This window comes from Oncorhynchus tshawytscha, linkage group LG28 (genome assembly GCF_018296145.1).
Source record: "Oncorhynchus tshawytscha isolate Ot180627B linkage group LG28, Otsh_v2.0, whole genome shotgun sequence".
In the NCBI taxonomy this organism is placed as follows: Eukaryota; Metazoa; Chordata; class Actinopteri; order Salmoniformes; family Salmonidae; genus Oncorhynchus; species Oncorhynchus tshawytscha.
This window is the reverse complement of record NC_056456.1, coordinates 39,016,705-39,039,912: the sequence shown is the minus strand read 5'-3', so window position 1 is coordinate 39,039,912 and position 23,208 is coordinate 39,016,705. Positions and strand designations below refer to the sequence as shown.

The window sequence follows — 23,208 nt, the reverse complement described above, 5'->3', positions numbered from 1 at the left end:
AAACTAAATTATTGAGTTTTATTTATGTAAATTACAGTGTGTACATGTTTAGTATGTACAGCAGCTCAAGGTCAGCCACAGAACTCTACTCTAGGAGCACGTTAGATGGACATGTCATTTGTAGACATTCCTGCAGTAGGCAACCCGATCCTCCTTAAGGTCTCAAAATAGTCTAGAACAATCAATGGTAAAAGAATAAGGAGTGTGGTGCTCCTCGAAGTGGGTGGGGCTAGAGAGACACAGACACACAGAGGCCTCTCGTCCAATCCATTTCCTTTACCAGAGGTGTCCATAATTAACTTCTGCTAGGTTGTCCCTTCCAACCAGATATAAGGAGGCTGAGGCCCCTGTATCCATGAGTCAGATACCTTCTTCCTCTGTGGTAAGACTCCTTAGATTTTTACATTTGTCTCATATTTGTGCTCAGCATCTGAGGCGGTAGCTAACTGCATTGTTTGAGTTCATAATGTAATGTATTGTAAGGCTTTACAATATGCAATCAAGTGGCATTGATTTAAAATGTACTTTAAATGTGTTTTGCTTCAAATCTGTCACTTTCATTCAAGGTGAAAAGTGCTGCACCTGCATTTGTTTGTAAATTCAGGGGGTGGTCAAGAATGTAGCTGGATTGTCAGGGCTACTTGACAGAATGTACAGTAAAGGAGAATGAATGTTACCAGTTGCAACTGTAGTTGAATAGGACATGGCTGTAATGATGGAGTTGAATGATGCCATTCAAAATGTTTCTTGCCCTTCAGGGGCCAAATTACAAGGTTTTAGACTTGTGCGTATTCACAACACCCTGATGTTTCACAGGATCCTCCAAGACATACAATTTAAACTGTAGGAGGGGAAAAAGGTGAGACATGGTTTGTCTTCACATAAAAAGTGCTGAAAAAAATTCTGTGTGAGATACAGTACCGCTCACTCTGTTGACTGTGGAGGAAGCACCACAGAGTAAATCATGTTTCTTGGTTCATCTCTTTCCTAGTGATCCGGCACCATGAGTACGGACGCGGAGATGCAAATCTACGGCAAGGCAGCCTTGTACCTTCGTAAACCCGAGAGGGAGAGGATGGAGGCACAAGCCACACCCTTTGATTCAAAGAACGCCTGCTATGTGACAGACATCAAGGAACTGTACCTTAAGGGTTTGATCACTGGCAGGACAGAGGGAAAGTGTACTGTCAAAGTCACAAATGCTGACGGCACTACAATGGTAAGTATGATCTGAAAATTATTGAAGTAAAAAAAATATCCAAATTGTCAAAAACATGCCAAAAGCTAATATGAAATCAGTAGCGAATAAAAGATTAAGAAGCATTTCTTTGTTCTTTTTTAAGCAGAATATAACCTTCAAAAAAGCATTTTTATTGCTGCTATTTAAAAATGTCATGGAATTGTTGATAATGACAAGTCAAGAATCTCCATGTATTTGTCAGCGCATGATAACAAAGTAGTTGGATTAAATGGGGGTAAGCATTTTAATGAGCAAAAAGCATTGAGTCATGACCAGTTCGATCCGTGTGAAATCTAGATTTCTGACTGTTTCAGGACAAAGAGTTCAAAGAAGCAGACATCTATCAGATGAACCCCCCTAAGTACGACAAGATTGAGGACATGGCCATGATGACCTACCTGAATGAAGCCTCTGTGTTGTATAACCTCAAAGAGCGTTATGCAGCATGGATGATCTACGTAAGAAACCTGCATAAACATACACACATACTGTAAATGAACGTAAGAAATTCCTACATGCATGAACATGAGAAATACACACGTAAAGTACAACACTCAAATGAATAGTAGAAACCAAAACATACCAATACAGTAGACCCACATTAGTATATCATAGTACACCCACATCCTCACATAAATCCAGGTAAAAGTCAATCTAACTTTGCTAATCTCCTAATTGAAATCCCTTTCATCCAGACCTACTCTGGGCTCTTCTGTGCCACGGTGAACCCCTACAAGTGGCTCCCCGTGTACGATGAAGTGGTTGTCAACGCCTACAGAGGGAAGAAGAGGATGGAGGCTCCACCCCATATCTTCTCCGTCTCTGACAACGCCTTCCAGTTCATGATGATTGGTACGAGCTCTCATGGAGAAATGGATGGATGGATAGATGCATGGATGGATGGAATCTACTGTCTTCTAGTCTAAGTTAGAACAGTTTGCTGGGAATCTCTCATTTCCCTAGCCTTGAATGGAAAATATTCCAAATTGAAATTCATGATGATGCTTATGAAGACAATTATGTACTCCAAATGCTGATCGGTTATAATAAGCAGCATTGTTTTTGGTTCCAGATAAGGAGAACCAGTCCGTCCTGATTACGTAAGTTGTTTTCTATCATTTCACTTGAGAAGGTGTTTCTATTCTAATATATTGGGTGACTTGGGTGTTATAAAATACAGGACATTATGAATGGATTAGAATTTGTTTAACAATGACTCGATGAGTGGGAATATTTATTAATTATTTGCTTATGTTAGAAAACGTGTCTACAGTGTATTTTTCAAAGCTATTTCTTAGTGAAAGCCAATCTGACATTCAAACATGTGACTAAACCAATCTTTCTCTGTTATATAAACCAGTGGAGAATCCGGTGCAGGAAAGACTGTCAACACCAAGCGTGTCATCCAGTACTTCGCCACCATTGCAGTTTCTGGTGTCAAGAAGGAAGTAGACCCCAGCAAAATGAAGGTAACACATTTTAGTTTGGTGTTCTGTGTAAACTTTGTTTTTCAAGCGGTGAATAGTGTTTTAATGAAAGTGTTTTCTAGTTTCTGAGCAACTTGTGTTTGTCTCAATCAGGGCTCTCTTGAGGATCAGATCATTGCAGCTAACCCTCTGCTGGAGTCTTACGGTAATGCCAAGACAGTGAGGAACGACAACTCGTCTCGCTTTGTAAGTATGAAGGGCATACTGTGGAAGTGACCTTCAATTGGAAAAAATATTTTAGTAGATCCCTATAGGTGTCATAATACCCATAAAACCTAGCGGTCAAACAGGGAAATGCTTCCAATTGTTTTTCCACCTTTTATTTCACCCACAGGGGATTTTAGAAACACTTCAAATAAGGGCTGTGGTCCGTGTAGGCTCACCCTGGTGTGACGTTTTGACCACCATGTCAATCAGAAAAGGTGACTTTTATCAATATTTTCATCTCTATTTACTCTCAGATTGCAAAATGCTAATTAGCATCATGCTAATAGACATGCAAGCTCCTGAAGGTCATCTCTAGCTGACACCTTTGCTAACAGCTATTGACAGAATGTACCATTTAAATAAAGACAGAATGTACCATTAAAATATATGTAGCCAATTTATTCATTACTAAATTTAGCTAACATTAGGTAGTTAATCCAGAGATTCTAACCTTTGCCTAATTTAGGCACTCTCGTCCAGATCATTATGGCATTTGTAGTTCTTTATGTTAGCCACATTAGCAGGGAATTAGCATTTCATTTGTTGTGGCTAAATACAGGCAAAAATATTTAGCTAAAAGGCCCCTTGTCTTAGATAGATTTACAGTTATCACTACTACATGCTATGGTAAGCCTTCTACAGAAATCCTTGTTTTAAGGTTTTTTAAAATCCACTATTGGGAAAATGAATGGTGTTAAAACATTTGGAACCATTTCCCTGTTTGACCGCTAGGTTTTATGGGTATTACGACTGATACAGTGGTGCTCTATAGTTTTGTCAATAGATGTCAAACAATTTGTGTCTTTTCAGGGGTCTATCAAAGTAAAATGTCAGATTTATTTAGTTGACCTACTTCCAACCCCCATGCTCTACAACAGGGTAAATTCATCAGGATTCACTTCCAAGGAGGAAAACTGGCTAAAGCTGACATTGAGACCTGTGAGTTGGTTTTCCTTGTTTCTCAATGCTTTCAATAAATCACACAGCATATTTGTTGGAGATTGAATCATCAAATCTAATGTTATCTTATGTTCTCTCTCTCTCTCTCTCTCTCTCTCTCTCTCTCTCAGACCTGCTAGAGAAGTCCAGAGTGGCCTTCCAGCTGCCCGCTGAGAGAGGCTACCATATCTTCTACCAGATGATGACCAACCACAAACCTGAGCTAGTTGGTAAGGCAAAGTATAGGTTAAGGTGAAATTATTTACGTATTTATACATTTATTTAAGGAGGGAGAGATACTGTAAAGGTAGGACAGCAGAATTCTCAGTGATTTAACTGACAAGCCATTCTCTGTTGTCCACAGAAATGACACTCATCACCACCAACCCTTACGACTTCCCCATGATCAGCCAGGGTCAGATCAGTGTGGCCAGCATTGACGACAAGGTCGAGCTGGATGCCACCGATGTGAGTGATACAAAGTGTGAACCAAACTCTAGATACGGAATGGGTAGGACCACAATACACACTGAATGCATTGCTCCAATCCAACTTGATGGCAGCTGGCCACCTTGTCTTAGTTAGTCATGTGCTTCAAGGCCATTCTTCATGCCTTCACACTTCACCTTGAGGCATACACATGTAAGACACCAGAGACTGCCACTAAGTCCCCTGTGGAACTGTGTAAAACTCATATTGTGCTGTCATATACTAGTATGTTGGCCAAAAGTAATCATGTGGAACTGAGAAGCCAGTTCATTCTAACCATCCCATTTGTTCTGGACTGAACACAGAACGGTAGTGTACTGTAACTGAGCAAACTACCGTTCTGTTCCTCACTGTTGTACTTCCTGTTTAATACCAGGATGCAATTACAATCCTGGGCTTCTCTAACGATGAGAAAATGGCCATCTACAAGCTGACAGGAGCTGTAATGCACCATGGCAACTTGAAATTCAAGCAGAAGCAGCGTGAGGAGCAGGCCGAGTCAGATGGAACCGAGGGTGAGTCCCACTGGAAGACGTAATATATGGAAAGCATTAGTCCCTTTCCCCAACGTAGAAATAACAACATAAGAAGTTCAATCCACGGAAACGGATTTGTGTTGAGATTTTCATTTAAAATGTATGACTAACGAAAATCATACATTTTACAGTTTAACTCAATGTACAATGAACACTTTTAACAATTTACACTGAACATATTACAAAAAAACATTTACTGTGCAGATGTGCAAAGTTTGGTAACAAGAATTCTGGTAACAAGAATTTTGGTAAAATCTCCCTCAGTTTTTCTGTGCCCAACACTGCTCTGAATTAAGATTCAACAATGTCTTCAAATAGCACTACTGGGTGATTTGAAAAGTCATAGTAAATGAATAATATAATACCCATAGCAAAAATGTTTATCTTTAATTTATAATACATCGAAACTATGAGAATAGAAAGGTTCAGTACTTTTGTGAAGCATCACAGCACAAGTGAAATATGGCAAATAGAAACTGGAGATTGATGGGAGAGGTAAAAAGGACTAAAAACAAACAGAAGACAACTGTTGTAAAATATCTGTAAAATGTATAGAGTATGTATAAACTGGAAGAAGTAGCCTAAGTGTTGTTGTCCATTAGTTTACTCCAAATAGGGGAGATGTGGTAGGGTTCGGGGCAAATATAGACTTTGGATATCACAGTACATTAGAGCTCAGTGGAGTACAGTACAGCACAGCACAATATAGTACAGTACAATACAGTATGGTATATTATAGAGTACTCAACTTGTGTGTCCAACTTTGTACTGAACTCTACTGTAAAGTGCTGTACTGTACTGAAATATACACTACACTACTGTGCTGTACTATACACTACTGTACTGTACTATACACTACTGTACTGAACTATACACTACTGTACTGAACTATACACTACTGTACTGTACTATACACTACTGTACTGAACTATACACTACTGTACTGAACTATACACTACTGTACTGAACTATACACTACTGTACTGTACTATACACTACTGTACTGAACTATAGTACAGTGGTTTATGACTACTATGTGGTTTATGACTACTATGATTTCCCATTGTAGCCAATTCAATTTCATTCAAGAAATTCTGTTACAGATTAATAATTCATAAACAAAATTGATATGAGTAAAAACACTAACTAACTAATCTCCCTTTACTAGCTAACTAATCCTCCTTTACTAGCTAACTAATCTACCTTTACTAGCTAACTAATCCTCCTTTACTAGCTAACTAATCTACCTTTACTAGCTAACTAATCTACCTTTACTAGCTAACTAAACTACCTTTACTAGCTAACTAATCTACCTTTACTAGCTAACTAATCTACCTTTACTTGTTAATTCTGTAAAGTTTCATTGTTCTCCTGCGTCATGAGGTAACAGAATTGTAATGCACAAGGCAATGTCTTTCAAACTGACAGAAGGCAGAAACATTTCTCCAAAACAAAATAGAAGGGTTGATATTAGTTGTATTTCTAATACCTTTTAAGACTTTTTCTGCTGTTTTATAAAACTCATGTTCATCTGTTTGACCAGAAATCAAAGCATTTGTTTATTCCTCATTTTCAAGATGGCAAATGGTAAAACATATATATATATATATATATATATATATATATGAAGGAATATATGAAGGAATAATAATCCTTCATTTCTAGAAAAATATATACTCTTAGCTTTCATTTGACACCCAATTTGACATGCGCCTATGAACTTCCCATGTTGGTGCTCATTGGTCCTTTTATAGTGAAATGACCAAGACAGACGGTGCCACATGAACGTCAGGCAGGATATACATTTTGGAGATCAAATTCAAACCTCCAGAAATGATTTGAATAATGGATGTGGGTGAAAATGAAAACTTAACCGATAAAAGACGTCAGAATCAAGTGATCTGTTGTTGTTGGTTTTCTCTCCAGTGGCTGATAAAATCGGCTACCTGCTGGGCCTGAACTCAGCTGAGTTGCTGAAATGTCTGTGCTACCCCAGAGTGAAGGTCGGCAACGAGTACGTGACCAAGGGACAGACTGTGCCTCAGGTAAGGCGGTTAAACACACAGCATCAAATATTTTCTGACCACATTAATTATTTTGGGGACAATTGCATTGCTTTTTATAAATACTTAGGTTGTTTTTCCGAACCTTATCACTGGACATGGTCAATATATCATGTATTAATTTGAGGCATTATCATTGAAGGTTTATAATGCAGTCATGGCTCTGGCCAAGTCCATCTATGAGAGGATGTTCTTGTGGATGGTCATCCGTATCAACGAGATGTTGGACACCAAGAATCCAAGGCAGTTCTATATCGGTGTGCTCGATATTGCCGGATTTGAGATCTTTGATGTGAGTATGAGTCCAGAACAAGACATTTAGTTGTGATTGAGAAGGGTTACAGCCTTGTATCATGAAATGATCCCTTCTGAAATTCCATCAACAGTACAACAGCATGGAGCAGCTGTGCATCAACTTCACCAATGAGAAACTGCAACAGTTTTTCAACCACACCATGTTCGTCCTGGAACAAGAGGAGTACAAGAAGGAGGGAATCGTCTGGGCCTTCATTGACTTCGGCATGGACTTGGCTGCCTGCATTGAGCTTATTGAGAAGGTAAATTGTCCGTAAGGATTATAATGGGATGCAACATCAAAGCTCATAGGGAGCACATTGAGAGATATTATCACAATGGTACCACATATCTGACTGTTGAGAACTCAATATGTTTCCTATTATGTCCCCCTAAATTAATATAATCCTATAAAATGATGTTTGCTAAAGGAATAAATGTGATCCTTAAATGACACTCTTTTGATAAACATCTCTTTTTGTAAAGCCATTGGGCATCTTCTCCATCCTTGAAGAGGAGTGCATGTTCCCCAAGGCTTCAGACACTACCTTCAAGAACAAGCTGAACGACCAACATCTTGGCAAAACCAAGGCATATGAGAAACCCAAGCCTGCCAAAGGCAAGGCAGAGGCCCACTTCTCCCTGGTGCACTACGCCGGCACTGTGGACTACAACATCACTGGCTGGCTGGAGAAGAACAAGGACCCCCTGAACGACTCAGTTATTCAGATGTACGGGAAGTCCTCAGTCAAACTGTTGGCTGCCCTGTATCCTGCTGCCCCACCTGAGGGTAAGACCAGCATCAAGTCAAAAGATTAAATTAATAAGCAATAGTTACAACTCAGACCCACATTGGTTTTAAAGCACTGGCCACCAACCTTTTCAGAGCCAAGATCACTTTGTGAGTCAAAATGCAAGCTAAGATCTACTGCTGAGAATTGTTTTAAACATGACTTTGAAAACACAATCCTATGCAACATGAATCAATTAAAAACAGATCTGTAGCAATTAGGTTTGTTCAGTAGGCTATAGGCCCAATATATTATCACTGTATACAGGTTATACTTGAATTGCCCTGCCAATGTGATGTTTTTCAGACGACTTTGAAATTCTATATATATGTAAAAAAAAAAAATAGGTATATGATCACACTGGTAATAGATCATTTGTCGTATTACTGAATGAGCCACAGCTGAGTAATAATTCATAACACTAATAATAATTAATAATAATAACAGTAATAGTTTCCTTTTTTTTACTGGACTGACGGCATCTGATGGTCAGTCTGAGGGGAGGCAGGGAGCAGAGGTGAGGCTGCCTCTCCCCCGACTCACTGTCCCTCCACTCTCCGTCCCTCCGTAAAGAGAACAGGGGACACAGTCTTCCATCTGATGGTCAGTCTGAGGGGAGGCAGGGAGCAGAGGTGAGGCTGCCTCTCCCCCGACTCACTGTCCCTCCGCTCTCCGTCCCTCCGTAAAGAGAACAGGGGACACAGTCTTCCATCTGATGGTCAGTCTGAGGGGAGGGAGAGGGCAGAGGTGAGGCTGCCTCTCCCCCGACTCACTGTCCCTCCGCTCTCCCTCCCTCCGTAAAGAGAACAGGGGACACAGTCTTCCATCTGATGGTCAGTCTGAGGGGAGGGAGAGGGCAGAGGTGAGGCTGCCTCTCCCCGACTCACTGTCCCTCCGCTCTCCCTCCCTCCGTAAAGAGAACAGGGGACACAGTCTTCCATCTGATGGTCAGTCTGAGGGGAGGGAGAGGGCAGAGGTGAGGCTGCCTCTCCCCCGACTCACTGTCCCTCCGCTCTCCGTCCCTCCGTAAAGAGAAATGGGGACACGGTCTTTCAGCTGATGGTGAAACTCAAGTCGCACTGCATTCTTTCTGCCTCATGCACCAATTCATTTTGTTACTGCTGTGACCAGAGAAAGTGAAACATTCCTCGATATTAAATAAGACACAAGCCACTAATAATAACAACACAAGTGTATCAGAACACTTTGCATACTCATTGTATGCAGCTGCATTGCAGGTTGTAGTCATTCATTACATTAGCAGTGCAGGTTGTAGTCATTCATTACAGCTGCAGTGCAGGTTGTAGTCATTAACTACAGCAGCAGTGATGGTTGTAGTCTTTCATTACAGCTGCAGTGATGGTTGTCCTCACTCATTACAGCTGCAGTCCTGGTTGTAGTCATTCATTACAGCTGCAGTGCTGGTTGTCCTCATTCATTACAGCTGCAGTGCTGGTTGTAGTCTTTCATTACAGCTGCAGTGATGGTTGTCCTCACTCATTACAGCTGCAGTGCTGGTTGTCCTCATTCATTACAGCTGCAGTCCTGGTTGTAGTCATTCATTACAGCTGCAGTGCTGGTTGTAGCATGAGTAGAAGTAGGGAGAACACGCATTTTATGTCTCATAAAAGTGTTGAACAAAGTGTTGAATAACAACTTAAACATGAACTAACTCATTAAAACAGCACAGAGGAAACTGTACAGGCACAGTGCTCTGAGCTATCTGATTGGCCAGCAGTAGGCCTATACGTGCAGTTGTTTTGCTCTCTACCTTCAGACATGAAACGGTTTTAAAATCCCGATCGACATGTTGGTGACCAATGCTTTAAATTCTTTGAATGAATCATAATTTACCAGGGTTATTTACTGGGTTAATTTACTCATTCAATAGGTGTTATTTTGCACAATCCCGTTGGCAGCATTTGATTCTCTCATTTCTAATGATCTTTTACTTGTTTACATTTGAACAGATACGACCAAGAAAGGAGGCAAGAAGAAGGGTGGCTCCATGCAGACTGTGTCGTCCCAGTTCAGGGTGAGCTTTTGAACCGTGTATATTCAGTCCTCCAAAAGGAGCATTGTTTATGATAAATGATTATTGAGAAAATGGTTTGTAACCCTCTTCCAGGAGAACTTACAAAAGCTGATGACCAACTTGAGGAGCACTCATCCTCACTTTGTGCGCTGCCTGATCCCAAACGAGTCAAAGACTCCAGGTACAATAAATATTGAGTTAAATATGGCATCTTATCAGTACAGTATCAGTAACCTTAATAATTATTTAATCTGTTAATAAGTATTAAAGAGACATGGTTTGTGTTTCCAGGTCTGATGGAGAACTTCCTGGTTATCCACCAGCTCAGGTGTAATGGTGTTCTGGAGGGTATCAGGATCTGCAGAAAGGGCTTCCCCAGCAGAATCATCTATGCTGACTTCAAGCAGAGGTACACTCATGCAAACACACATGCACACAACACACACAACATACAACACACACACAACCACAGAAAGATCTGCTCCAAGGGCATTCGCAGCATCAGAATAGGCTTACTTTTTATGTAATATAACCAACCTATTACAACTTGGCATGTGTTAAAAATGTCTCCTCATTCAGGTACAAAGTACTGAATGCCAGTGTCATCCCCGAGGGCCAGTTCATGGACAACAAGAAGGCTTCTGAGAAGCTGCTTGGGTCCATTGATATAAATCACGACGATTACAAGTTTGGACACACCAAGGTCAGTCAAATACCACACCCCCCCCCTACCCCCCTGCTCCCGCAAATGCTGACATCCAAACACAACTTCAATGATCATTTAAACATGAACCATTCAAACATCTCTCCAGTTGATTTATCCATTCTTTTCATTCTTTCGTCTTCATTTAAAGGGTCAATCAGCAGTTGCATCCATTTTTTTTAATGATACATTAATGATATGTAGCCATTGATTCTTGAAGAATATAACGTATAAATGCCTCATGAGCTTAGTTCAACTGTGGAACCCGAAGGATAATTAAAAAAAGGATTTTACTCTAATGGTGTGTAAACTAAGTAAATGTAAATTAACATATAGCCTCAAAAAATGGTTAAACCTATCATTTAATAGCATGGATGGTCAGTCCTTGCATCCTGTCTATGAATTTGAGAGTTGTTACATTTCTCCAGCCCCATCCCTCTTTTCTTACTGAAATAGGGGCAGGGAGTACATTTTGTTATTTCTTCAACTGCTGATTGACATTTCAACTTGTGAAAAAGGTGGAAAAAGTATTCTTCAAATTCGTACAAGTATAGAAACTCAACTCATTATCATGTGCATTGTGTTAGAGTGGTATGGCTTCAGTTATCTGTGTACATTATTAATCTACAACTCTGCAATAACTTCCAACTACTAAACAAGCTGTCCCATGGTTTGTTTGTTAGCACTGCAATGTTAATGTTGTTCCCCTGTTCTGATCCAACCCTTTCTATCTGTCACCATCTGACTCTGGTTCCAATGGCCATGTTGACCTGTGTCTCAGGTGTTCTTCAAAGCCGGTCTGCTGGGTGTCTTGGAGGAGATGAGAGATGAGAAGCTGGCTGTTCTGGTCGGCATGGTCCAGGCTCTCAGCCGTGGATTCCTCATGAGAAAAGAGTTCACCAAGATGATGGAGAGGAGGTGAGGAAGAGTAGACATCTTGGCAACTTTCTGTGAACCACCTGAATGTAATGCATTATGATCACATACTGTATATGCTGTGAGTTGATCAGAATGAGAAAGTAGGTCTTATAATGTTCTATTAGTGCTGCAGTTTGGGATTTGGCAAAGCTGTTCAGTTGTCATTTATATTGGTGATATTTACCCATTCATTATTTAATAACATAAAATGCCTCCTGATTTAAGCATGACCTGTCAGTCCTTGCATCTAGAACTCTGTCTAGGAATGTAAGAGTTGTTCCATTTCCTTAGCTCCATTCCTCAGCTGTATACTCAAAGTGTTGGGGGGGGGGTTGTTCTTCAAATCCCAGAATGTAGCTTTAAGCACGTCACTCACCATGTCACTCTATCCTCTCTGTCGACCAGAGATGCCATCTTCACCGTCCAGTACAACATCCGTTCATTCATGAATGTGAAAACCTGGCCATGGATGAAGGTGTACTTCAAGATCAAGCCCCTGCTGAAGAGCGCTGAGACAGAGAAGGAGCTGGCCAACATGAAGGAGAACTTTGACAAGATGAAAACAGACCTGGCCAAGGCTCTGGCCAAGAAGAAGGAGTTGGAGGAGAAGATGGTGTCCATTCTGCAAGAGAAGAACGACCTGGCACTCCAAGTTGCATCTGTGAGTGAGAAATGATCCTCATAAGGTCATATTTTCATACACATGAATACACAAACGAGCACCATTTTTTATTGCACATGTTAAACATATATTTTATGAATATTGATTTGCTCTGAAGTCTATGACAAAATAAATTCCATATTTTGATAAACAAAGTGAGGAGGCTGATTTTTCTCCTGTTCTGAAATCAGGAATCAGAGAATCTGAACGATTCTGAGGAAAGGTGTGAGGGGCTCATCAAGAGCAAGATCCAGCTGGAGGCCAAACTCAAAGAAACGACAGAGAGGCTGGAGGATGAGGAGGAGATGAATGCTGAGTTGACTGCCAAGAAGAGGAAGCTGGAGGATGAGTGCTCTGAGCTGAAGAAGGACATTGATGACCTGGAGCTCACCCTAGCCAAAGTGGAGAAGGAGAAGCACGCCACTGAAAACAAGGTCTTGTGTCTTAATAACAAATACAGTTTAACCAAACAATAACTCATACCATAATCAACTCAAAACATAGCTCAACAGAAATGGGAATCCAGATGTATTGTAACGAAATAGTAGAATTGTGGTACTCTCCACGTTTATTGTATGTTCAGCTGCCCCTCATTCTGAACTTCCATTCAGTACACTGGCATGGAGTACACTGCCACCTAGTGTTGAATCTATAGTAGAGTACCTGTTGACACATTTAATTAAATGAATGCAATACGTATGAAACTAAATCTCCCATTTATGTGAAACAACAAAAGGCTAATTATGTGGTGGCCGTTTTCAGGTTAAAAACCTGACAGAGGAGATGGCGTCTATGGATGAGAGTGTTGCCAAGCTGACCAAGGAGAAGAAAGCCCTCCAAGAGGCCCACCAGCAGACACTGGACGACCTGCAGGCAGAGGAGGACAAAGTCAACACTCTGACCAAGGCCAAGACCAAGCTGGAACAGCAAGTGGACGACGTGAGTGGAGTTTGACATTTTGGCCACGATAGTATTTATTAAGATGTTATTATCTTCTGTTGTTTCGATTTGAACAATACATGTGTGTTTTTATCTTGTAGCTTGAGGGTTCTCTGGAGCAAGAGAAGAAGCTCCGTATGGACCTTGAGAGAGCCAAGAGAAAGCTGGAGGGAGATCTGAAACTGGCCCAGGAGTCCATAATGGACCTGGAGAATGACAAGCAGCAGTCTGATGAGAAAATCAAGAAGTAAACAAACAATACCTGCCGGATTGACAATAATGCTTGTTCTTGACTCATTCTTGTCATTATGAATTAGCATTTACATGCGATACTTATGATACTCTAACTCTATTGAACCCAAACCAACTTTGCAATCAACGTGTTTGTGTTTCTTAGGAAGGAGTTTGAGACATCCCAGCTCCTCAGTAAAATAGAGGATGAACAGTCTCTGGGAGCTCAGCTGCAGAAGAAGATCAAGGAACTCCAGGTACAGTACAGAACCTAAGCTCTAGTACAGGAAAGAACAACACCTGAAACATTTCCTAAAAAAAATATTCTGGTAGCACACATTTTTTGGAAGATGTGGTTTCTTATCGTTGTGGTTTTGGTTCCCACATGGGACGCTATCTACTGAATGTATTAGTCTAACTGGTTTTGGTTCCCACATGGGACGCTATCTACTGAATGTATTAGTCTAACTGGTTTTGGTTCCCACATGGGATGCTATCTACTGAATGTATTAGTCTAACTGGTTTTGGTTCCCACATGGGATGCTATCTACTGAATGTATTAGTCTAACTGGTTTTGGTTCCCACATGGGACTATCTACTGAATGTATTAGTCTAACTGGTTTTGGTTCCCACATGGGATGCTATCTACTGAATGTATTAGTCTAACTGGTTTTGGTTCCCACATGGGATGCTATCTACTGAATGTATTAGTCTAACTGGTTTTGGTTCCCACATGGGACGCTATCTACTGAATGTATTAGTCTAACTGGTTTTGGGTCCCACATGGGACGCTATCTACTGAATGTATTAGTCTAACTGGTTTTGGTTCCCACATGGGACGCTATCTACTGAATGTATTAGTGTAACTGGTTTTGGTTCCCATATGGGACGCTATCTACTGAATGTATTAGTGTAACTGGTTTTGGTTCCCACATGGGACGCTATCTACTGAATGTATTAGTCTAACTGGTTTTGGTTCCCACATGGGACGCTATCTACTGAATGTATTAGTCTAACTGGTTTTGGTTCCCACATGGGACGCTATCTACTGAATGTATTAGTCTAACTGGTTTTGGGTCCCACATGGGATGCTATCTACTGAATGTATTAGTCTAACTGGTTTTGGTTCCCACATGGGACGCTATCTACTGAATGTATTAGTCTAACTGGTTTTGGTTCCCACATGGGACGCTATCTACTGAATGTATTAGTCTAACTGGTTTTGGGTCCCACATGGGACGCTATCTACTGAATGTATTAGTCTAACTGGTTTTGGTTCCCACATGGGACGCTATCTACTGAATGTATTAGTCTAACTGGTTTTGGTTCCCACATGGGATGCTATCTACTGAATGTATTAGTCTAACTGGTGTTGGTTCACACATGGGACGCTATCTACTGAATGTATTAGTGTAACTGGTTTTAGTTCCCACATGGGACGCTATCTACTGAATGTATTAGTCTAACTGGTTTTGGTTCCCACATGGGATGCTATCTACTGAATGTATTAGTGTAACTGGTTTTGGGTCCCACATGGGATGCTATCTACTGAATGTATTAGTCTAACTGGTTTTGGTTCCCACATGGGACGCTATCTACTGAATATTTTAGTCTAACTGGTTTGTATGAATACATTTAAAACATAATTATACTCTTATTGTTTAATGTATTGTAGTATCCATCAACTGTGCTACTGCCCCCTGTTCTAGGCCCGTATTGAGGAGCTGGAGGAGGAAATTGAGGCTGAGCGTGCTGCCAGGGCTAAGGTTGAGAAGCAGAGGGCCGATCTCTCCAGGGAACTTGAGGAGATCAGCGAGAGGCTGGAGGAGGCTGGAGGCGCCACTGCTGCTCAGATTGAGATGAACAAGAAGCGTGAGGCAGAGTTCCAGAAGCTGCGTCGTGATCTTGAAGAGTCCACCCTGCAGCATGAGTCCACAGCCGCCGCTCTGCGCAAGAAACAGGCCGACAGTGTGGCTGAGCTCGGGGAGCAGATCGACAACCTACAGCGCGTCAAACAGAAGCTGGAGAAGGAGAAGAGTGAGTACAAGATGGAGATTGATGACCTCTCCAGCAACATGGAGGCCATCGCCAAGGCTAAGGTGAGTAGTGATGTTTTGATCAAGCAGTGTTGAGTAGGGTCAACTACATTACCATTCAAGTGAACTGAAGTTGACAGGAGTCTCATATATAAAGTAATGATGGAACATGTATCACTAACAGGGCAATCTGGAGAAGATGTGCCGTACTCTTGAGGACCAGCTGAGCGAGATCAAGACTAAGAATGATGAGAATGTTCGCCAGATCAACGACATCAGTGGACAGAGGGCCAGACTCCTGACAGAAAATGGTACCCTCATCAACAATGAACAACAAACCAATTAATTCTTCAGTAAAATACAATAACATGTATTGGAGGCTGTATCCACGTATTCCAGTCCACATAGTTTCTACTGTTCTGACTTGAACTGTAATGGTTGCACTTTAGAGCCATTTGTTACATTATCAGAAAAAATATTTTATTCAGATTACTAATACTTTTGAAAAACTAGATGATTGCTTATTTGTTTACTCTTAAATTGACTTCATTTAGTTTTCTCGCAAGTTTGTTAGTTCCACCTGAGCGAGTCTAACCACAATTCAGAGACCACTATGATGACACACCAAATGGGTTTGATGGATGCTTTTCGTCTGCTTCTAATCTCTCTTAAGGGGAAAGTAATCCAAAAGTAATGAAAAGTAATCAGATTACATTACTGATTTGCGGTAATCCCAAAGTTACGATACTGATTACACTTTGACAGGTAACTAGTAACTGTAATGGGCTACATTTAGAAAGTAACCTACCCATCCCCAACTATTTAACACCTGACATTGCCCTACATTACCATGAAATACATGTTCGATCTTAGAGAACAAAGACCCTTTTAACAAGATGTCCCTCTGTCCCTGCAGGTGAGTTTGGCCGCCAGCTGGAGGAGAAGGAATCTCTGGTGTCTCAGCTGACCAGAGGCAAACAGGCCTTCACCCAGCAGGTGGAGGAGCTGAAGAGGCAGATTGAGGAGGAGGTCAAGGTAAGGGAATTTTGAAATCCCAATGTGGCCCTCGAGACAAAATGATTGCCCACACCTGATACAGACGGTAACCAGGCCACCTTCAGAGACTTCTACTGTAATTTGTTTCACTATCTCTCTTAGTCTTTACATTTCTCTATCTTTGTCTCTAAAAGGCTAAAAACGCACTGGCCCACGGTGTCCAGTCTGCCCGCCATGACTGTGACCTCCTGAGGGAGCAGTTTGAGGAAGAGCAGGAGGCCAAGGCAGAGCTGCAACGTGGCATGTCCAAGGCCAACAGTGAGGTGGCTCAGTGGAGGACTAAGTATGAAACTGATGCCATCCAGCGCACAGAAGAGCTGGAGGAGTCCAAGTGAGTCGCACGGAACAGCAAAACTAAAATATAGGGTGTGGATAGTGAGTGGTAGGGAACTCTAAAAAAAAAATGTCACATTGAGATGTATTGTAACATTTGTTAACCCTCTTTCGTCCAACAGGAAGAAGCTGGCCCAGCGTCTGCAGGAGGCTGAGGAGACCATTGAGGCGACCAACTCCAAGTGTGCCTCCCTGGAGAAGACCAAGCAGAGGCTGCAGGGAGAGGTGGAGGACCTCATGATTGACGTTGAGAGAGCCAATGCCATGGCCTCCAACCTAGACAAGAAGCAGAGGAACTTTGACAAGGTGAAAATTAATTATCCTCAACCTAGAGTGATATTTTCTGTCTGCTATATGATCAAATGCAGAATAATTGTAGCATATTTCTGATTCAAAACTCTTCATCAAGACCGAATGAAAATCCCATTGATTTCCTTAGGTTCTGGCAGAGTGGAAGCAGAAGTATGAGGAGGGCCAGGCTGAGCTGGAAGGAGCTCAGAAGGAGGTTCGCTCAATGAGCACTGAACTCTTCAAGATGAAGAACTCCTACGAGGAGGCTCTGGATCATCTGGAGACTCTGAAGAGAGAGAACAAGAACCTGCAACGTGAGCATTTGACAGCAGTTCTATTGGGCTCATGTTTGACTAGTCTAAACATCAACATTTACATTTTTTTCAACTTATAATCGGTACTCTTTGAACAACCCAAAGGAGGGGGGCATTTAGATTTACAAGAACCTATGAAGTGCTGATTAATTAATGAATCAAATTGTGTTTGTTACCTGCTTCGTAAAAAACAGGTGCTACGGCCCTTCCCAAAAATGCAGCGAGAAAAAAAGGAAACAATAGTGAAAAAATAACATGAGGAATAAATACAGAATGAGTAACAATAACTAGGCTATGTACACAAGACACCAGTACCGAGTCGATGTGTAGATGTGTAGATCGGTACATAGTAACCAATAGCTACCCAGACTTATGGCTTGGGGTAGAAGCTGTTTAGGGTCCTGTCTGTTCCAGACTTGATGCATTGGTACTGCTTGCCATGTGGTAGCAGAGAGAACAGTTAATGATTTGGGTGGCTGGAGTCTTTGACAATATTTAGGGCATTCCCTGACACCGGCTGGTATAGAGGTCCTGGATGGGAGGAAGCTTGGCCCCAGTAATTATTATGATTCAATGTCAACTTCATTGCATTGACAATTCCCACTGAAAATCTCCCAAGTCTGAACTGCTCCTGTGTTTGTGTGTGCAGAGGAGATCGGTGACCTAACTGAGCAGATCGGAGAGACTGGCAAGAGCATCCATGAGCTGGAGAAGGCCAAGAAGACCGTGGAGACAGAGAAGTCTGAGATCCAGACTGCTCTGGAGGAGGCTGAGGTACAAACTGCAGCTGTTTGATGGGAAAAGCAGTGTTCATTTGATCATTTGATAATTTGGATCCCCATGAGCTTTTGCAGAAGCATCAGCTACTCTTCCTGGGGTCCACAAAAAACACAAGACAACAAGTAACAAACCACTGATAGACAAGGACAGTCACACAAATGTAAAATACGATATACAAACAATACAACTAAAGTGGTACACTAGCCAATGCCAGCTACAGTCCCACACTCCCTGTATTGGTGTTTATTGTAGTCATATATATTTCATTCCTTGTGTTATACACATCCAAATGTATTGAACACAATTGGCCTGACTGCTTCTCTTTGTCCAGGGAACACTGGAGCACGAGGAATCCAAGATTCTGCGTGTGCAGCTGGAGCTGAACCAGATCAAGGGTGAGGTGGACAGGAAGCTGGCTGAGAAGGACGAGGAGATGGAGCAGATCAAGAGGAACAGCCAGAGGATGGTTGACTCCATGCAGAGCACCCTGGATTCTGAGGTCAGGAGCAGGAATGATGCCCTGAGGGTGAAGAAGAAAATGGAGGGAGACCTGAACGAGATGGAGGTTCAGCTGAGCCACTCCAACAGGCAGGCCGCTGAGGCCCAGAAACAGCTGAGGAACGTCCAGGGACAGCTCAAGGTAAAGGGACTGGGATATCAGGCAAAAAAATCTGAAGGTTAGGGAGAGATTTGTTTGTGAATCTGTTGGAATGAATAGAACAAAGAAATTGAATTGTGTTGACTAATATAGTGTAGAAAGGTAGAGATATTGGGGAAATTCTTATCAATTAAGATTTCTTTCACTGACCCTATAACCTTCTTAACTAACATTTAAATCAATGACCCAATCACCTCTACTTCCACAAGTCCTAATGAACCCATGTCATTGTGAACCCCAGGATGCCCTGTTGCACCTTGATGACGCCGTCCGCGCCGCAGATGATATGAAGGAGCAGGCAGCTATGGTGGAGCGCAGGAACGGTCTGATGGTGGCTGAAATCGAGGAGCTGAGAGTTGCTCTGGAGCAGACAGAGAGAGGCCGCAAAGTGGCTGAGACTGAGCTGGTAGACGCCAGCGAGCGTGTTGGACTGCTGCACTCCCAGGCATGGGTCAAAATCTGTTTCTAATGAAACTCAACCAAGCATACCGTTTCTGCCTTGTTACCTGAAAGTTGTCTTGAGAGTCACATGTTGTTTCTTACTTCTCCTCCAGAACATCAGCCTTCTGAACTCCAAGAAGAAGCTGGAGTCTGACCTGGTGCAGGTGCAGGGAGAGGTGGAAGACATTGTCCAGGAGGCCAGGAATGCAGAGGAGAAGGCCAAGAAGGCCATCACTGACGTGAGTCCTTATGTTCAATTGATTTGTATCCAAAGACCAATGCTATCTGGGATGGTTTAACAGAACAAAGTTCTCAGAGGAACGTTATGATTGGTGCCAAATGGTGCATAAATTAAATAAACTACGATTTCAGGCGGCCATGATGGCTGAGGAGCTGAAGAAGGAGCAGGACACCAGTTCTCACCTGGAGAGGATGAAGAAGAACCTGGAGGTCACAGTCAAGGACCTGCAGCACCGTCTGGATGAGGCTGAGAATCTGGCCATGAAGGGAGGCAAGAAGCAGCTCCAGAAACTGGAGTCCAGGGTGAGTTAACATCTGGGTGGATTAGGGTGGATTGAATGACTAATTGCTGGAAATGTATTTAACCATGCAAATACACAGGAGCATTGTATAATGACTTTCTCTCAATACCCCACATAGATAATGAAATTGTATCATTACAGATCCCTTTAATTAAAATTGTGAAAGTACATAGGAACAGACAACAATTGTGCCTCCTGGACTGGGTAGAAGAATATACCTCTGTTGTACTAAGATTTGTTGCGTCTGATTTCACCACCTCAAACAAACCCCTTTTGTCCATAAAGGTGCGTGAGCTTGAGACTGATGTGGAGGCTGAGCAGAGAAGAGGTGTAGATGCGGTCAAGGGAGTCCGCAAGTATGAGCGCAAAGTCAAGGAGCTCACCTACCAGGTAACAGAAAGTGCCTTCTTCCCAAACTTGACACTAACACAGCCAGGTTTGTGTTTAAAACTATGTGGCATTGATTCTTTGATCTTGTCCCACAGACTGAGGAGGATAAGAAGAATGTTGTCAGACTTCAGGACCTGGTAGATAAGCTGCAGATGAAAGTCAAGGCCTACAAGAGGCAGGCTGAGGAAGCGGTGAGTCACATACTTTGTCAGCGTACATTGATAAACATATTTTTTCCCTTGTAGACATTACAAACCTTAATATCCATACAGTTTAGTTTTGGCTTTAACCAATGCCTCGCAAAGAAGAGCACTGATTGGTAGATAGATTTTTAAAAAATTGCAAAGGAATTAACATGTTACAGGAATGCTTTATATCTGCAAGGACTGGGGAGTTTATCAGGATGAAGAAAAAAACCCAGAATGGTGTACAGCACAGGCAGAATCCTAGAGAAAAAACAGATTGGTGTACAGCACAGGCAGAATCCTAGAGAAAAAACACATTCAGTCTGCTTTTCAACAGACACTGGAAGACAAATTAACGTTTCAGCTCGACAATAACCTAAAACACAAGGACACATCTACATTTGAGTTTCTTACCAAGAAAACAGGGAATGTTCCGGAGTGGCCTAGTAAGGAAACTAAAGGAAAGGAGGAACGGTGATATCAGGTGTGGCTAAAGTTGTTCATGGCCCAAATTCACCCTGTGAATGGGAGGATTTCCATCCCACTCGCCATCCACTTCTTTCGGTGTAGGTGGACCAGGAGTGGGGGATAATCTCCACCTTTGAATTTTTTCTGCTTTCAGCCATATTGATCGCTAAAATGGGCTACAAAAGCAACAAAAAAAAAACGAGTCTATCGTTCCGGACCTGTACAGGCCGTCAGTTTATTCACTTAACTAAAAAACATTTTTAACAGCCTATAAATGAAGATAAAATAGCTTACAGACAAATACTCGCTCCAAACACATTCTTTAAACAGACACACTCATCCAGAGAAATTAGGGTTACGTGCCTTGCTCAAGGGAACACCGGCAGACTTTCACCTAGTCGTCTGGGGGGTTTCTAACCAGCAACCTTTCGATTACTGGCCCTACGCTCTTAACCGCTGGGCTATCTGTGGCTCAGTGTTATCTGTGGGTAGCTAATGAGAAGGATTTTTGACTTATATCTTCTTGAAAAATGATGTCGAGACTTTAAAAATGTCTGTATGGCAATGATCAACATCCAAATGGACAGATCTTGAAGAATTATGGAAGTATTGCACAATCCAGAGATTTACCCATAAAGACACAGCTAAAGGTTTTAAAAAATTGTTCTTCTACTTTGATATTACAGAGTATGTTTTGTAGATCATTGACAATAACCTAATTTAAATCCATTTTAATCTGAATTTGTAACACTATAAAATGTGATGTTATCCAAGGGGGTGTGAATACTTGTTTTAGACACTGAACATCCCTGGAGGCAGTGGTTTGATCCCTCATTTCGCCACTCATTCTCTCTGCTGGATCATCTATCTCCCTATATACATTGTTATCCTAAATATGTCAATAAAAAAGTACTTTAAAATACCTTAAGAAAAAATCATATTAATTTGCTACCTGAAGGTTCAAACTTTGAACGCTGATTTTATGCTCCCCCTCTCTTTTCTGCACCCAGGAGGAACAAGCCAACGGCCACATGTCTAAGTTCAGGAAGGTTCAGCATGAGCTGGAGGAGGCTGAGGAGCGTGCTGACATCGCTGAGTCTCAAGTCAACAAGCTCAGAGCCAAGACCCGCGACACTGGAAAGGTACAGAGCTGCTACTAAACCTAAACCTGTTCAAATATGGCCACATCATCACCACTTATGATTCGGTCCTCACAGAGGTCAATACCAAACGTTTACACTCACTAAAATGTATTTAAGATCTCTAAGAACCACATTTCAGGTAGGGTCAAAATAGATGAATTCAAACTAAGATGGTACTTCAACATTGAAAATCAAAGCTCAGCACTGAGCCTTTAATGCTTCATCCATTACATTATTTCTAACTGTTCATATATTCATATATTTTACATGTTCATTATTAATACTCATCCATTATTTTCTTTCTGTCTTCCTTACAGGGCAAAGAAGTTGCTGAATAAACAAGACCAAAGTCTTACATCATTTTCCTGTGTTGCATAAAATATGATTTTCATGGTTAAATGTTTAGCTTGGATTAAAAACATGTCAGCTTAAACACATACACATTTACCTTTTGTGACTGAGGACTCATTACTCAGCAAACACATGTAGGCCTACATTTACTCTCTTTGTGACTGTGGACTCATTACTCAGCAAACACATGTTTTATATCCTACAAATATTTACTTTTTGTGACTGTGGACTCATTACTCAGCAAACACATGTAGGCCTACATTTACTCTCTTTGTGACTGTGGACTCATTACTCAGCAAACAGCTGTTTTATATCATACAAATATTGTACTTTAATTTAAGGAGCAATCTAAGATTCCAAAAACAACGATGCGGTCTATGTGTAGCTATGGCAGAAAGCGTTGTTTAGATATTATCAAATAGACCAGCTAATACCATCCTACCATTATTCATTAATACCATCCTACCATTACACATGAATATCATCCTACCATTACACATTAATATCATCCTACCATTACACATTAGTATCATCCTACCATTACACATTAATATCATCCTACCATTACACATTAGTATCATCCTACCATTACACATTAATATCATCCTACCATTACACATTAATATCATCCTACCTTTACACATTAATATCATCCTACCATTACACATTAATATCATCCTACCATTAC

General features: G+C 41.5%; 1 protein-coding gene across 1 annotated transcript; it reads left to right on the top strand.

The window, feature by feature from the left end:
* The first annotated feature begins 991 nt into the window (after positions 1-991).
* Positions 992-22,564, top strand: LOC112246863 (myosin heavy chain, fast skeletal muscle-like). Its single transcript, XM_042308244.1, has 39 exons — positions 992-1,219; positions 1,555-1,698; positions 1,936-2,092; positions 2,313-2,340; positions 2,601-2,709; positions 2,821-2,913; positions 3,813-3,873; positions 4,005-4,103; positions 4,238-4,341; positions 4,739-4,877; positions 6,825-6,943; positions 7,104-7,253; positions 7,348-7,518; positions 7,742-8,045; positions 10,017-10,081; positions 10,175-10,262; positions 10,373-10,490; positions 10,661-10,784; positions 11,566-11,702; positions 12,108-12,363; positions 12,555-12,797; positions 13,126-13,302; positions 13,404-13,549; positions 13,700-13,790; positions 15,243-15,632; positions 15,754-15,880; positions 16,486-16,604; positions 16,760-16,956; positions 17,081-17,264; positions 17,398-17,563; positions 18,213-18,337; positions 18,675-18,983; positions 19,243-19,446; positions 19,556-19,681; positions 19,815-19,985; positions 20,270-20,374; positions 20,470-20,565; positions 22,038-22,169; positions 22,487-22,564. Exons 1-39 carry the CDS (start codon positions 1,004-1,006, stop codon positions 22,505-22,507), a joined length of 5,811 nt encoding a protein of 1,936 aa, XP_042164178.1. The 5' UTR covers positions 992-1,003; the 3' UTR covers positions 22,508-22,564.
* The last annotated feature ends 644 nt before the right edge of the window (positions 22,565-23,208 follow it).

Bases quoted from the DNA above. Each gene is read 5' to 3' on its own strand.
- LOC112246863 (XM_042308244.1), top strand. From the start codon at position 1,004: ATGAGTACGGACGCGGAGATGCAAATCTACGGCAAGGCAGCCTTGTAC. The intron at 2,710-2,820 runs GTAACACATTTT...TGTCTCAATCAG, and splicing joins TAGACCCCAGCAAAATGAAG to GGCTCTCTTGAGGATCAGAT. The intron at 20,375-20,469 runs GTAACAGAAAGT...CTTGTCCCACAG, and splicing joins TCAAGGAGCTCACCTACCAG to ACTGAGGAGGATAAGAAGAA.